Genomic DNA, 16,312 nt, shown 5'->3' on the forward strand with positions numbered 1-16,312 from the left:
GGAGCTCCAAGATCGCACGTCGTGTCATTGCAACGTCAGCTCCCCCTCCCAAAACACACCAAGGTTTTGAAGAGGCAAATTAAAAAAAAAAAAGTTTTTGCGCTCTGCAGACTTCTCAAAAACAGCCCGTTTTTTGCAAAAATTGGCCTGTTTTTTTTCCCCAAGAAAAGGGCATGAATAGCCTTTAGGAGCCTTGCAGCGTGCTCCTGGGGGGGGGGGGGGGGATTGAGCAAAAGACGGCCCCTTTTTCGCTCATTTCTGCCCTCCCCAGCCCCCAGGAGCACTCTGCAAAGCTCCTAAAGACTATGCACGGCCATTTTGGTGAAGGGGCGGGGTTTGGGAGGCAAAAAAATGCTGTATTCAGTATAAGATGCACCCAGATTTTCAGCCTCTTTTTTGAGGGGAAAAAGGTGCGTCTTATACTCCGAAAAATATGGTATCTGTTGTTGAAGCTGCCTACTGGTTCATCCATAATGACTGTCAGTGGATGAACATTAAACAAGGAGAGATCCACCTGGAACTAAGATTTCCTAACAATTAACCAGTGAAGCAGGTTGCCTTCAGAAGTTTGTGGGTGCCAAAAAAGTCATTTATTTCAGATCAGCTTAAGTAGCTTTGATCTGAATACGCTAGTAGCATTTTAAAGAACATATTACAGCGATACTCTTTGAGGCTGGATTTCCCCCGATTATGTTGGGCATATTTGATTTGCTTTGACTTCATGTTCTTTTAGTTGTTGTCCCAATCAGAAAGTTGAATGGCAAAGGATTGTGAGGTGCAGTTGAAATCCTCTATGTCAGTGTTGGCAAACCTTTTCAACACCGAGTGCCGAAACGGGAATGTGCATGCCAGAAACCAGAAGAGCAATTCCCTGGTGCACATTCACGGCCGGGAAGATAATCATCTGGTTTCCGGCTTGTCCATGCGCACTGGCCACTTGGTCTTCATGCATGCCAGAAACCGGAAGACCAGGTGGCTGGTGCGCATATGTGCCGGAAACAGGTAGATCATCTTCCCAATGTGCAAATGTGCTCTGGGCAGCTGCTCTTAACGTTTTCCGGTGCTCCCGCATGCATGAAGACCAGCTGCCCAGTGCACCAGAACCTGTAAGAGCAACGGGCGATGGCTCGTGTGCCCAGAGAGATGGCTCCATGTGGCATTCCGGCCCACGTGCCATAGGTTTGCCATCACAGCTCTGTGTTTACCATCTGCCTGTCCCTCAATCAAACTCTACAGGTTACTGTCCAATGTTGCTAATTTTATTTCTACAATAAGTTATTGTTTAAAGAAAATAACATAGTTGTGGCTGAGAAACACATCACTTTAGTTTCCTTTTGAGATGTGCCATTTGATCTGTCTGAGACCTCTTCTGGAAATGTGGAGCCTTCAGAGAAGGTAGACGCAAACATCCAAAGTTCTAACAGTTTAGTCTGAAATCCAAATCTTCCCCTTTCTGCAGGGTTCATGCAAGATATTTGTCCTGATAGAGAAGGGGTAAGATTTCGGAGAGACGCTTTAGATCAGGGGTGTCAAGGCCCGAGAGCCGGATCCAGCCCGGGGGGTGCTTAGATCTGGCCGGGGGGGGGGGGGGGCTGAAATAGCAAAGGACTGGCCCAAAGTGCCTCTGTCAGTGAAAGCGGAGCTTGGGAGGGCTATGCACAGCCCTCTCGAGCTCTGTTTTCACTGGCAGAGGGCTGCAGGAGGCCGTCCCAGCAGAAAACGGAGCTCAAGAGCCCCTCTTCACTGGCAGAGGGTTGTTGGAGGCCACTCAAGGGCCCGTTTTCGCACTCGGGCCACCATAGGTGCCCCCCAACACAAGTGACATCATGCTGACCACGCCCACTCTGGTCACATCCACCCCAGCCAAACACAAACCTGATGCGGCCCTCGGTGAAATCAAGTTTCCCACCCCTGCTTTAGAGGATGAGAGGATGAGCAGGACATCCTCAAAGGAGCAGCAGAGATCAGCAACCAGAAGGCGACTTCTGGCTGCCTTCATCTCTCCAGAAAAAGTAGAGAGAGATTATGAGTTTGCCCACATGCGCTCCTTGTGAGTATCTTGCAGAGACAGAGATTTTTGCAATCAACTCATGAGTGGCTTGGAGTCTAGGGATCCCTTCTAATCTTGCAGTCGCAATGTACTCTGTGTGGGTCAAAAGCTCAGCTGATCTTCATTTTTTGAATTGCCTTTGAATTGCTTTTTATTTATTGAGAACTTTTGGATCAATATGTTTTACAACATTCCTTGCATTGAATTCTTGAAGAAAGAAGTTGTAAGTGCAAAATTAAGGACTTAAGAAAATGAGGGAGAGTAAACATCAAAAACATGATTAGAATCTTTATTTTAGAAAGTTATAAAAGGGTTAAAAGGTCCAGAGGGATTTCAAATAATTATAAGAAATCTTCCCATGGGAAAATGCTGTTATTTAGTAAAAAAAACAAAACATTTTTTTAAATGTTAGACACTAGAGAGAATGTAAATAAACTGAAGTTTATAATTCAAAATACTTAACATTTGCCTTAGTAACACAAAATGGAGCAGAATAGTTTAATTTTGGATGAACTGAAAGGCATTTTTGAACAATAAACTCAAGAATCTTAAAATTGTCTGCTATCATAGACTAACTGGTTTTAAAAGAGATTATAGAATGGAAACAAGTTTTACTGGACAAGGCAGGCTGATTTGAATATGGATTTAAAAATGATAGGTTACAAGAATGGTAAGTAAAAAGATGTTATACTGGATATACAAATGAAACCAAATCATGTCTTAGTAATTATAAGGAATATACAAATAAGAAACCAGAAGAATGACTTGGGTACTTTTCTTATTTTGAATTTGGAAGAGACTTGTGGAAATTTTGAAGGATTTTCTGAGAAGGAACAGAGACACCATTAAAAGAAATTAACTTCTGAGAAATTATTTAAATAGACTAAAGATTAACATTGTTAAAACCAAAGGGAAGGAATATAAAGTTGGCTTAGGTATAAAATATAAATATTATTTCTGGTAACCCCCAATGGACTTGTGCTGATCTGAACTGAATATATGGGAAACAGAGATGTTTTATTGTATTTTCAGAGAAAATGATAAGCTGCTGAAATTGCTTGTACATGCAGTGATGAAGGGAGAAGTTACTTATTTATATGTTTCTTTTATTTTTTATTTATCTTTTCTTCCTTTTCTCTTTTTATTTTCTGCACTTTATTTTTTTAATTCATATTCATGTATGTTTAGCTTGTATTAGTTTCTTCACCTTTGAAATTATATACTCCCCCCCCCCCCCTTCATTCAATCATGTTCAATTCTCAGAAACTTTCTGGACAGGTCCCTGCAGTTTTCTTGGCAATGTTTTTTTAACAAATCAGAATTAAAAGGATCAAGATTTTCTTTGTGAGCTTGATTTCCTATTCTTATTTGGGACTGATTGGGGGGTCACTCATCTGATTTTACTAAACACTAATTTTTGTGGAGAACAGAGACTGGGCTGGCTATTTGTATTCTTATATCAGGAGTAACTCAATGATCCTTGTAGAATAGATTAGCCTTTTTTATTGTAAATTTGACTGGGGGGGGGGGGATTCTATTGTCCGAGTTAAGTTTCATGGCATAGTTGGCATTCTAATGCACAAAATTGGATTCCATGGGTGAGAGGCAAATCCTGCTGCTCCTGTAATCCCTCAAATCCAGATCTTTTCCAGAAGCAAATTCCTCATCTAGTTAAGGCACCAGGTTGGAAAGCAGGGGATATGGAGTTCTAGCTTTGCCTTAGGCATAAAAGGCAGCTGGGTATCTATGGGCCAATCACCAGGAGACTGAGAGTTCTAGTTTCTGCCTTAGGCATAAAAGCCAGCTGGGTATCTTTGGGCCAATCACCAGGAGACTGAGAGTTCTAGTTTCTGCCTTAGGCATAAAAGCCAGCTGGGTATCTTTGGGCCAATCACCAGGAGACTGAGAGTTCTAGTTTCCGCCTTAGGCATAAAAGCCAGCTGGGTATCTTTGGACCAATCACCAGGAGAGACAGAGTTCTAGTCCTGTCTTAGATACAAAAGCTAGTCCCTCTCTCTAAGCCCGACCCATCTCAAGTTTGTTGTTGTGGGGAAGGTAGGAGGAGGAAGAAGGTATGTGTGTGGGGCTACATTTGCCGCTTTGAGTTATTTGTAAAAATAATAAATATAAAAAAATAAAATAATAATTTAAAAAATTGTGCAAGATTGGATATCACTTAGAGAAGGGGCGATTTCACAGAAGGGCTTTGGAGGCCCTGCAGTTTGACCTTCTTGCTACGTTTACCCTTGGCTGAACTTGTTTCGCTGGCTTCCGCCATTCTTGGCCCAGGCTGATGGGAGTTGTTGTGTTGTAACATGTTTGGGAATTTCGGCACAGACAGGAGAACTTTGCACCAGTTCTGCTTCCTGTTTTGGCCTTCCAGTCCCCACCTCATGTTAAGTTTGAGCTGCTTTGGAGACTCTGGGCCACGTTCAGAGTTTGGAAAGTTGGGCAAAGCGGACCTGTCATTCTCCTCATCCACTCGAGGGGTCCTCAACTTCCCAAGCAAGAAAAAAAAAGAGTTTTGCCCCATTTTAGGACCTTCCTTGCCATGTTGTTAAAAGAATTCCTGCAGTTGTTAAGTTAACAACACGGCTGTTAAGTGAATTTAATTTCCCCATTGACTTTGCTTGTCAGAAGGTCGCAAAAAAGGGATCACATGACCCCAGGACACGGCAACCGTCATAAATATGAATCAGTTGCCAATTTTGATCGCCCGACCATGGGGATGCTTCAGGGGTCTTAAGTATGAAAAAACCATTATAAGTCACTGGTCCTGGTTGTCCCAAAGGTCCTTTTTTCAGGAGGCAACTGGACTTTCTTGTTTTTTCTTTGAAGACGTTTCGCTCCTCATCCAAGAGGCTTCTTCAGCTCTGATTGGATGGTGGGGAAATGGAAGGATTTATATTCCTTGCACATAGCTGGTCATTTGCATCCTTTTAGAGGGTCCTTGAAGTACTTGGAGGTTTCCTTGTGCCCTCAGGGTCACCTGAGTGGTGCAAATGGTTCCTGGAGTCTGCAATTTTTTCCCTTTGAAAATCCATTCCTTCTCCCACATCGTTCCAAGGGTGTTCATCCTAAATTGGATAGCTAAAAGTCTGTAAAGGTTCTCAGTCACCTAGGTCATCCCCTTTGAATGGTGTGGGAATAGGAATGGATTTCCAGAGGGGGGGGGAATTGCAAATTGCAGAAACCAGGAGCACCACTTAGGTGACCCTGAGGACACAGATACCCCCCCCCCCCCCAATGCATTTGTTGCAGAGTCTTGTTGGAAGAAATGTCCTTCTGGGTTCAGCTCCAAATGGGGAAAAAGACACTGGAAACACGGAGGCTGTTTGGAAAGATGGTTTAATGGTGGACAGGATCACATGGCTTGAGCTCCTGAACAGAAAAGGTGGATCCCCTGCTTCCAGATGTTGGGTGAAGAAGAAAAAAGGAAGAAGGGGCTTAAAGTTCCTAGTTTTATGCCCTCTCTGGCCTTTGAGCTTGAGCTTGTATTCTGATTGGTTGTCAGGCTCTCATGGGGCCATGCAGCGGCAACTCTTTAGGTTGTGCTTTGAGTCCAAGTTTGGTTGAGCATTGCTTCTTCGCAGATGCCAGGTGGCGAGTTTCTGTAGAAGGCTAATCCTATCTTTGTTATGTAGCGTAGACTAGCCCAGAACCCCTAATGGTCCATCGAGAAAGGTGGGGGCCATTAAGAGTGAGTGTGTTTCCTGCCTAAAAACATGCTTCTCCATTTCTTATCCATGGAAATATAATATTCTGCCTATTCCATATTTCCCAGGATATTTCATTTTTCTAGGGGAGGTGGGGGGGGGGTGCTAACTTCCTACAGTCATTTAAAATATTCCCTCTTTTCTGCCCCTGAAAAAAAAAAAACTTTCCAGCCTGCTGAGGCCGGTTTCATTTCCCACCCAGTCCTTTACCTGCCAAGGGTTTGCAGAACCTCAGCCTCTGCAGTGGCTTTAAGCTGCCTGGAGCCCTAAATATGAGTCAGCTGATTTTCTCCCTGGCTGGTTTCCTTGTGAGTTGCTGAGGCCAGCTCATTGTGCCCTGCCCGCTGCTGGAAGAGCAATGGGGACTTTTCAGCAGGCTTTGGGGGACCCCCGTGCCGGGCGCTTCTCTGGCTCCCCAGATTTATTGCTTTCCAGAGAAACAGCAGAAACTTAATTAACCTGGCATTTGGATTGTGTGCCGCTTTAGATTGGCTTGGCCGCCTGGGAATGTTCATAACCTTTGGTGTTTTTCTATAAAAAGCTGTCTTCCTGCTGGGGCTGCTTATCATGTTGGATCTCTTTTTCTGTGCGAGAGACTAGTTTTCTCAGGAAGAGCTTGTGATTTATTATTTTGGATCTCCCGTAACTACGCCCCTACTCCATAGCTTCACAGCAGCAGTCAACTTCAAAAGCCCAGCCTTCTTCCTCTGCCAGGCTTATACGTTTCTGAACTTATTTATTACTTTAGAAGTACAGGTGGTCCTTGACTTACAACAGTTCATTTAGTGACCATTCAAAATTGCAATGGCATATCTATCTATCTATCTATCTATCTATCTATCTATCTATCTATCTATCTATCTATCTATCTATCATCTATCTATCTATCTATCTATCTATCTAATTATCTATCTATATCATCTATCTATCTATCTATCTATCTATCTATCTATCTCTATCTATCATCTATCTATCATCTATCTATCATCTATCTATCTATCATCTATCTATCTATCTATCTATCTATCTATCTATCTATCTATCTATCTATCTAATCTAATCTAATCTAATCTAATCTAATCTAATCTAATCTAATCTATCTTTTAGCCCCACTCCAGGAGACTTCCAGGCAGAAAAACCAGTAAAAACAGCCAAAGTCCGAATCCCACTTTCTATTTTTTGACACCCACAGAATTCTCGCCACAGTTGACATCTAGAATAACAAAATTCTACTTTTTGTTCTAAGTTCTTTCTTCAATAATCTTCCATTTTCACCTTTCCAGTGGTTCTCATTGGGGACTCCGGAGTTGGGAAAAGCAACCTCCTCTCTCGCTTCACACGTAACGAGTTCAACCTGGAGAGCAAAAGCACCATCGGTGTAGAGTTTGCCACCCGGAGCATCCAAGTGGATGGCAAGACCATCAAAGCTCAGATCTGGGACACAGCTGGGCAGGAACGATACCGAGCCATCACATCTGCGTAAGTGTTCCCTTCCCTTCCTGCCCAGAATATCCAAATGTGTCTTATGTATTTATTATGCCACCCACCTTGTTCTCCATACAGTTTCCTCTGGATTAATGAAAACTGAAAATGTACAATAATACTTTTCATTTCTATGTTTATTTTTAACATGGCAGAGGAAGAAAATTATGTGGAGTGGTGCGGTGGCCTAGAGGTGGAGCTCTCGCCTCACAATCAGGAGGCTGTGAGTTCAATCCTAGGTAGAGGCAGATATTTCTCTTTCTGGGCACAATGAGAATATATCTGCTGAACAAAACTCCGCTTTGGCGACAGGAAGGGCATCCGGCCAGTAAACACTCTGCTAGCTCCTTTCAGTTGCTCCAACTCCACCTCGCAAGGGATTATGGGGTTGTTAGAAGAAGAAGAGGAAGAAATTTATGTAGCGGGAACAGACACATTAGCTATATTTAAGTGGTTTAAATCAGGGGTCTACAGCCCGTTTGAAACCAAGTCATGGGAGGAAAGAGACAAGCAATCAATGGGGAAGGCCAGTTTCGTTTAACGACGTGGGATTCACTTGGCAAAAAATGTGATAAAATCAGACATTCTTTATTTAACAATGACCTTACTTAGCTATGGAAATTTTGATTCCAATTGTGGTCGAAAGTCAAGGACTACCTCTATAGCAATAGCATTTATATACTGCTTCACAATGCTTTTACAGCCCTCACTAAGCGGTTTACAGAGTCAGCACATTTTCCCCAACACTCTGGGTCCTTTTATCAACCTTGGAAGGATGGAAGGCTGAATCAACCTTGAGCTGGTCAGGATCGAACTGCCGAATTGCTGGCAGCCGGCAGTCAGCTGAAGTAACCTGCAGTATTGCCTTCTAACCCCTGCGCCACCGCGGCCCTAATGTAGCATTTGTTCCCATCCTTGCAAGCCACCCAGATTTGTCAGTGAGTGGGCAGACCTGGAAATGTAAACGATGGATAATCCATTTTGTGCTTTGTGCCTCCAGCTATTACCGTGGTGCCGTGGGAGCCTTACTGGTTTACGACATCGCCAAGCACCTCACCTATGAAAATGTGGAAAGGTGGTTGAAGGAGCTGCGAGATCACGCCGACAGCAACATTGTCATTATGCTCGTGGGGAACAAAAGCGACCTTCGTCACCTGCGAGCCGTTCCAACAGACGAGGCCCGAGCCTTTGCAGGTGAGTGTGCTTGGGACCCCCTGGGACGTCCTCGCCTGTAGAGAGAGGTGCATTGCAGATTGCTTCAATTGTTCCTGGTGCTGCTTGTCTGGCTGCAAAGCTGGAGTTAAAATAGACGAGAGACAAACTCAAGCCCAACATCAGGCAGAGATGGGACGTTTTGCAGTAATCTTGTTAAGCGTTGCAATTAAAAAAATACAAAGGAAAAAGAATTAGAAAAACTATGGAAGTTGCTGGAAAGAAAAGAAGAAAATGATACAGTAAAGAAAAAAATATACAAAAAAATGACTTCTTTCATCATAACGAGTATAAATAATTTCAGTGGCTTATCACCTTTTAAGATTCAATAAATGATTTCTTTTCATATCTTACCCCTTATCTATAAACAAATTCTTAAAGTCTGGTCAGCAAAAGTCCATTAAGACGTAACCAAATATCTGTTTTAACCTTGATCAAATAATCCAACTTTATATGTCTTCCGTTTCTTTTAACAAACTTGCTCTTTAATCCCTTTAAATAATATCCTAGAAAGTGAATTCCTTTATTTTTTTTTCTTTGTTCTCAAAATTTCTTCAGTTTTAACAGCCTGTTTTGTAAATCCAATAGGAGAATTAGCCAGGTTGTTTGTTTGTGTTTCTCTTTCAATTATTAAGACATTAGCTGGTCCAGTGTAACATCTTTTAAAGACAGTCTATATATAATGTCAGGCCTTCTTAAAATTCGCTCCTGTGTCCATGATTTACAAATATTATCTAATGTTGAATTATTTTGCTCCATTTTGTATTAGTAAGTCAAATTAAATGTTCTTTTCCTTTAAGTGTAATCGTTAGATCCTTCCGGTTCTTTCCCATTGTTTTATCTTTTGCTTTAAAAGAATTTCAAAACAAAGGCATTGTCCCATGGGAAGGAGTCTTATAATATTTATATTAGTTCCATTTATATTTTTATAACTAAAAGAAGTATCTCTTGATGGTCTCTTAGTGACTGTTCATAGTTACGGGGGTGATTCCTGGGGATACAGTTTTGATGTTCCCCACCCACAGTCATGTGACTAGAGGTGAGGCACTTAGTGGCCAGGATGCAACATCCCATGGTAACAGGACTGTGTTTTATGACAGTTTTGCCAAACCAGCCCACTGAGGACTATTGGTTTGTTAACAGCCCTGGCATTTCTCGATGACCACTGCAGATAATGTTGTAAAATCAGATTGGTCACATGGGTGACCTGCTTTATGGCTGTTACAACTTTGATGGGCAAGCTCCATTATGGTCATAACTGGAGAATTACCTGCACATTCTTTTATAGTCCTTCCTTTATATTTCTATTCTGGTTCTTGAAATATTGAATAAATGAGAGTGGAGAACGGGCAGTCTTGTCTTGTTCCTTTTTGTATCTATCATGGTTTTCAATTATTTGTGTTTTCTGTGAAGCATAAATCAGTTTTACCTGTTTTATGAAATATTGGCTGATAACCCGGCATTGTCTGGGTATTTATAGAAGGAAATGTCCGGACCAAACGTAATTTCTAATGTTGAATTTTCCCCCTTACCAGAGGGAACCCGCTTGTGAAGTACTGTGAAGCTGTTACCATGGCAACTCCACTGCAATGTATAGTAGAAGCCATTTTATGGCAGTACACTAGAATCCTTTTAAAGGCACAACAGGCTGTATTGTAACAGAACCAGTGGTGGGTTTCAAAAATTTTTGGAACCTACTCTGTGGGTGTGGCCTCCTTTGTGGGAGTGACTTGCCGGCCATGTGACCTGGTGGGAGTGGCTTGCCAGCCATGTGTTTTCTCTCTCCCTCTTTCCTTCCTTTCGTCTCTCTGTCCCTTTTTTCTTTTTTTCTTTCATCATTCTTTTTCTTTTTTCTTTTTTTCTTTTTTTATTTCTTCTTTCCTTTCTCTTTCTCTTTCTGTCAGTCTGTCTGTCCGTCTGTGTGTGTGTGTGGCAGTGGTGGGTTTCAGAAAATTTTGGAACCTCTTCTGTAGGTGTGGCCTGCCTTCCAGGTCCACTGATGGAACCTCTTCTAACTGGTTTGGTAGATTTGACGAACCGGTTCTACCGAATAGGTGCGAACTGGAAGGAACCCACCTCTGAACAGAACACACACCCCAGGGGGTGTTAGGGGTGTCTTACCCCACAGTATTTTTTTCCAGAAAGTAAGTCATCTGTGCACCAAGTTTGGTTGAAATTGCTCGAAGCGTTCCAGAGTTATGCTGGAGCACACACACACATACACAGCCATTTTTATATATACATAGATTCTCCAAAATTTACATCTTCCAAAATCCTGAACAGCAAAGCCCCGTTCTAATTGATCAAAGGCCTTCACTGCATCTAAGAAAATCAATTCAGCTTTGTTTTTCACTATGATGTTGCGCCAAATATTCCAAAAACGCCAATACATTTCTAGAAATGTCCTTTAGCTAAAAATCCGTATTGATCCTCATGAATACATTTTTGAAATATTATTTTCAGTTTATCAATTAGAATTGTGGCAAACAACTTGTAATTATTAGCAATAGTACTTAGACTTATATACCATTTCATTAATGTAGTAAATAACAATATTAATCTATAATTTCTTGTTAAGAAATCTTGACCCTTTTTAGGTACTTAGTGCTATATTGGCCTCTTTTCAATTCTGGAGACTTACTATTTTGGTTCGTGGCAATTTCTAGAGGTTGTAAAAGTTCACCCTCAAACCATTTATGATATAAACTAATAATCCATCTGGCCCAGCTTTACCAGTTTAATCTTTTATATAGCTTCAAAAACTTCCTTTATTCTTATAAGTCCATTCATAATTTGTCTCAGAATTCTCAGGAACGTGCGTTTCTTTAGATATTCATCTATATTTTCTAAAGTGATGTCACTTCCTTTATACAAGTTAGGATAATATTGATAAAATGCTTTTCTCATGGCCTCATTGTCCTTTAACATAATATCTTTTTCCTTCTGTAATTTAAATGCCAGCCAATTACCTCCCTGGTTTATTTGCAAACTCAAAATTCTTTGTTTCACATACTTCATTTTTACTTCTATTTTTCTTTGTGTTATCATGGATAACTGCCATTCTAATAGCTGAATCTGTTGAGAAATCCTTATCTTCTCTGTGAATTTCTTTTTTTCCCCTTTATCTCCTCCAAAATAGCTTGTGTTTCCTCTTGTCTCTTCTTTCGGAGCACACTGTTATATTGTATAAAATGATCTCTAATAAAAACTTCATGCACGCATTCCCAACCATTCTTAAATCAGTACCTTTATCTAAACTTTTATTCAAAGAAATTCTTTTAAATTTCTTTTTACAGTCCTCCACTATTACTCCTTTCTGTGACATTTCATGTAGTCACCGTGTGAAAGAACCAGTTTTCCCTTTATAAACCAGGCTCACAGGATTATGATCTGAAAAAGTCCTTTGTAATATCTCTCCTTTAGAAACCTCAGAAGCCAAATTCTTTGAAATCCAATCATATCTATTCTTAAACAAGAACTAGGCCTTTCTTAAAAATATGTGTACTTGTAGGCAATTCAAGCCATTTTTCTGTCTCCATAATAAAGTAGCTCAAAAATGTCCATTAATTTTTTTTTAAAAAAGGGTAATTTATCTTGAGCGATTTTTTTTTCTCAAAAGCTCTGTCCGGTTGTGGGAGATCACTCCAATCCATTTCAAACACCAATTTTCTCAAGAAAAACTTATTAATCTCCCCATAAATCATTTACAGAACAGTACTTCATCCTCATTTGGGGCATAAAGTCTTAGCACCTCTCAAATTAATGTCCACCATCAATGAATCTGCTGTGTGTGTCAGGCAGTACAAGTTCTGGTTTTAGTTGGGGATTAATATACAATTAATTTCAATTAATTAATATACAGTTTTTTTCTTTCTTCCTGCTGAAATAAATTCTTTCCCTGTATTTGTATAAAGTGTCCCTTTTTTAAGAAGAAAAGAAATGTAGGCAAATTATATCTTGTTTTAATCTTTATCAAATTATGATTTTTCCCCCTTTTCTGTGTGGTGAGGAGCGCTTGCTCCATTTATTATTCCATTTTATCCATTTGTAATCCATAATCCATAAAACCTTTAGTAAAATCAATAGCCGTAGTGCCTCGCTTGGTATCCTCCCTTTTCAGTTTCCCACGAAAACTCTTCTAAGCTGAAATTCAATTCACTTTGTGCTTGTTGAAATTAAGACCTGACTGAGATCTTTCCCTCCCACCCGGGTCAGCCTGACAACATCAAAAAAAGGGCTGCAAAATCTTTTTTTATTTGTTTGTTTGTTTGCACATTATTCTTAGATGTGCTTAAGGCATCTCAATGCCCTTATTTCTAAATCTCTGCTGAGCTACCGATCCCCCATCTCGGCTTATCTCTGAATCCTGTTCAGCCGAAACAACATTTCCTTCCTCTGTTTCCTTGTTTATTCTTGTTTAGAAGTTGTTTGTAGTCCTTTCCTTTACGAGGACCGGAGAGGTCATGGATCAGTGGTGAAGGTGAACCGTGAAGTCCTGCTGGGCGTGTTTAATTTGTGGCCGAAACTGTTTACAGGGCTCAAAAATAGGAGAACTGATGGTAGAAATAGTCCTGCATTTACCACCATAAGGGAGCCCGGAATTTCCATAACTCACGATGGTTGTTTATTGAGGCACCCATGGGACCAGATCTGATTTTATGACTTAAGTCAGGAAGGTCATGAGCTTCCCTGAAGCCTTCGGAGCACAAAAAACCTCCTCTATGAGCAAACCCGAAGTTCAGGAATGGACTTCCGCTTTGCTCAGAGGGTCGTTTTGACTGCTCCGGAGGCTTCAGGGAAGCCTCCTGAAGGTCCCTGAAGCCTCCGGAGGGCACTCAGAGTGGGGGAGGGGGAGGCTGTTTTCGCCCTCCCCAGACTCCTATGAAGCCTCTGGAGCCTGGGGAGGGTGAAAAAAGCATGCAAAAAATGGGGAGGGGGTGTTTTGCGTCTGTAGTGACACCCCCCTGCACTCCTCACTTATGGCACGCGAGCCAAAAAAGGTTTGCCACCTCTGACCTATACCATTCAGGACAAATGGCTGTCCAGTCTCTTCTTAAAAGCCTCCAATGATGGAGCACCCACAACTTCTTGTGGCAAGCCGTTCCACTGGTTAATTGTCCTCAATGTCCTGAAATTCCTTCTTAATTCCAGGTTGCTTCTCTCCTTGATTAGTTTCCATCTGATGTTTCTTGTCCCGCCTTCAGATGCTTTGGAAAATAGGTTGACACCCCCCCCTTCTTTGTGGCAGCCCGTCAAATACTTCAGCAGATCTTTCACCCCCCTTATCTTATCTTCTCCTGACTTTCCTGATAGTCTGTCCAGCGAAATTGCTGGTGCCTGGAACTGCTTTCCTTTGCATATTTGTCAATGAGAATTATATTTTAGTGTCCTGTCAATCCCATCAAAGGGAGTGCAGATCAGCTAAACAGTAGCTGGGCTTTTAAAAAAAATTAAACAAGGGTCTGCACTTTTCCTCTCCCCCCCCCCCCCCCAGGCAGGAGCAATTAAAGGATGGAGTTGTGTGTGACCTCATGGGAATAAATCTGAGTTTCAGACTTGGGTTTATTTCATTCTGGAATGTGACATTGGATCCTTTGCACTAATCATGATTAAAAAGGCTTGATTTATATCCCCCTTGCAGTCAGGAGAAGATTTCTGATTAGGGGAGGGAGGAGAGGAGGAGGAAAATGCAATTGGATTTTGTGCGAGAGAAATGGCATGCTTCCCCCTTCCTCAATTCCCCATTCACCCTCTTGCACCAAAATGTTGTTTTCTGACGATTGCAAAATTCCATCCTGTCTGAGCACAGGACGTTTTGCTAATCGCTCAGGAAGGGAAAACGAGAAGTTGTACAGTGGGAAAAGGTTGACTTTAAGCCAGTTTCTCCCCCCGCTAATTTTAAAAATATTCTTGCCCTTCTGATGAAAGAAGCTTTTTTAAAAATCAAATAAATAAAAGTGTGAGTTATAAAGGCCACACAGGTAGCGCTTGACTTACTATTCATTCGGTGGCTCTTCAAAGTTCCTGTGACACTGGAAAAAAGTGACTTACGACTGTTTTCCACTCTTACGACAGTTCCTGCGTCCCCATAGCTACATGGTCAAAATTCAGATGCTTGACAACCGGCTTGTTTTTATGACGGTTGCAGTGACTCAGGATCAGTTCATTTAGTGACCGTTCAAAGTTACAACAGCACTGAAAAAAGTGACTTATGGCCATTTTTCACACTTCTGGCAGTTGCTGCATCCCCAGGATCAAAATTTAGACGCTTGGCAACTGACTCATATTTATGACGGTTGCAATGTCCCGGGGTCATGTGGTCCTCTTTTGCAATCTTCTGACCAGCAAAGTCAATGGGGAAGCCAGATTCACTTAACAACCATGTTCCTAACTTCACAACTGCAGTGATTCGCTTAACTGCTGTGGCAAGAAAGGTCTTAAAAGGGAGCAAAACTCACTTAACAGCTGTCTCGCTTAGCAACAGAAACATTGGGCTCAGTTGCTGTCGGTCAAGGACTACCTGTATGGTTTTCAACCACTCCTCATTCCAAGCCTTGGGCCAGCCAGAAGCAAAGGTCTCACTCCAGTCTTCTCCCTTTCCCAATTTGTTCCACAAATCCCTTGAAAAAAGAAATATTCACAGTGTGGTTCCTAAAAGTTTACCCATGCTGCAAATTAGCTGAATAAAAAGGAGGACGTTAGAAATCAAAAAAGCCTACCTACTTTTCCAAGTAGTTCCTTTTTTTCTTTCTTTTTTTAAGAGTTATAAATACATTGCCCAGAGGATCATTGGTTGCCCTCTCCTCTCTTTGGAAGAGCTTTATAGCTCTTGCTGCCTTAAGAAAGTTCAAAAGTTTCTTAAAGATCCATCTCATCCCGGACACCCTTTCTTTGAACTATTACCGTCTGGCAGACGGTACAGGACAATAAAAATAAATAGGCTGAAAAACAGCTTCTATCCCAGGGCAGTCACTATATTGAATTCTACTGTACAGTGCAATATTAATGCAATATTGGGATTTCAATTTCAATTGTATAGCATGTGAAGGATGTGTGCTTGTGTTTTATTTTTATAGTTATAATGTGCACTGAAGATGGCATTTAATTTCATTGTGGAAGGTGCAATGGCAAAGTAAAGTAAAGCAAATAGCCCTGCACTGGAGATCTTAATGTTAGCCATTAAGCTGAAAGGCAGAAACCTTTTTTATACTATAAAATAATGGAATGTACAAATTCAAATTGAATTTGAAATGTCTCAATACGACACGTAGCTTTAATTATACAATTCAAACAGTTCTACGTTTAATAACTTTCTAAATTACCATTTTAACATTGACGTAACCTCCTTATCTTTAAAAGTTTACCGTATCCGAATCTACCATAGTGTTAACTGTTTCTAGTTTACATTGCAAAATGCCACAACACCCCACTCTGGAAAGAAAAACAGAAGCGGTGAAGTCACCTGGTTCTTGGTTCAACACAGAGAAACTGTTCTTATGTCTCCTTAGGCAAACAAAGCACCATAAAAATATTCTGGCATGGACAGGTTGGTTAAGAAAGGCTTGGAGAAGAATAGAAACGTAGACTCATAAGGTCCCAGAGGTGCTTTTTCAGGAGGCAATTGGACTTTTTTTTGAAGATGTTCCTCTTCTCATCCAAGAAGCTTCTGACAGGATAGTGGGGAATGGTCTCCAAAAGAAAAAACAACAACAATGAAGTCGAGTTGCCTCCTGAAAAAGCACCTGACCATAGGGACCTCCAAAGTTCTTTGTGATTCTGATTCTGAATTGCACAACACATCCAGATTTCTCTTTGTGCTGCCTTTTGCGTTGCACTGACGAATGTGGCTAGA

General features: G+C 41.2%; 1 protein-coding gene across 1 annotated transcript in view; it reads left to right on the forward strand.

Moving 5' to 3' along the window:
- Positions 1 to 16,312, forward strand: part of RAB11A (RAB11A, member RAS oncogene family) — a 36,537-nt gene that overhangs the window by 7,941 nt on the left and 12,284 nt on the right. Inside the window, exons 2-3 of the mRNA XM_014052096.2 lie at positions 7,050 to 7,245; positions 8,249 to 8,442. Of these exons, the coding sequence (XP_013907571.1) occupies positions 7,050 to 7,245; positions 8,249 to 8,442 (390 nt within the window). The remainder of the gene's footprint in view (positions 1 to 7,049; positions 7,246 to 8,248; positions 8,443 to 16,312) is intronic.

Source organism: Thamnophis sirtalis, unplaced genomic scaffold (assembly GCF_051295495.1).
Source record: "Thamnophis sirtalis isolate CommonGarterSnake01/CBP01778 unplaced genomic scaffold, rThaSir2_p1.2 scaffold_2, whole genome shotgun sequence".
Taxonomy (NCBI): domain Eukaryota; kingdom Metazoa; phylum Chordata; class Lepidosauria; order Squamata; family Natricidae; genus Thamnophis; species Thamnophis sirtalis.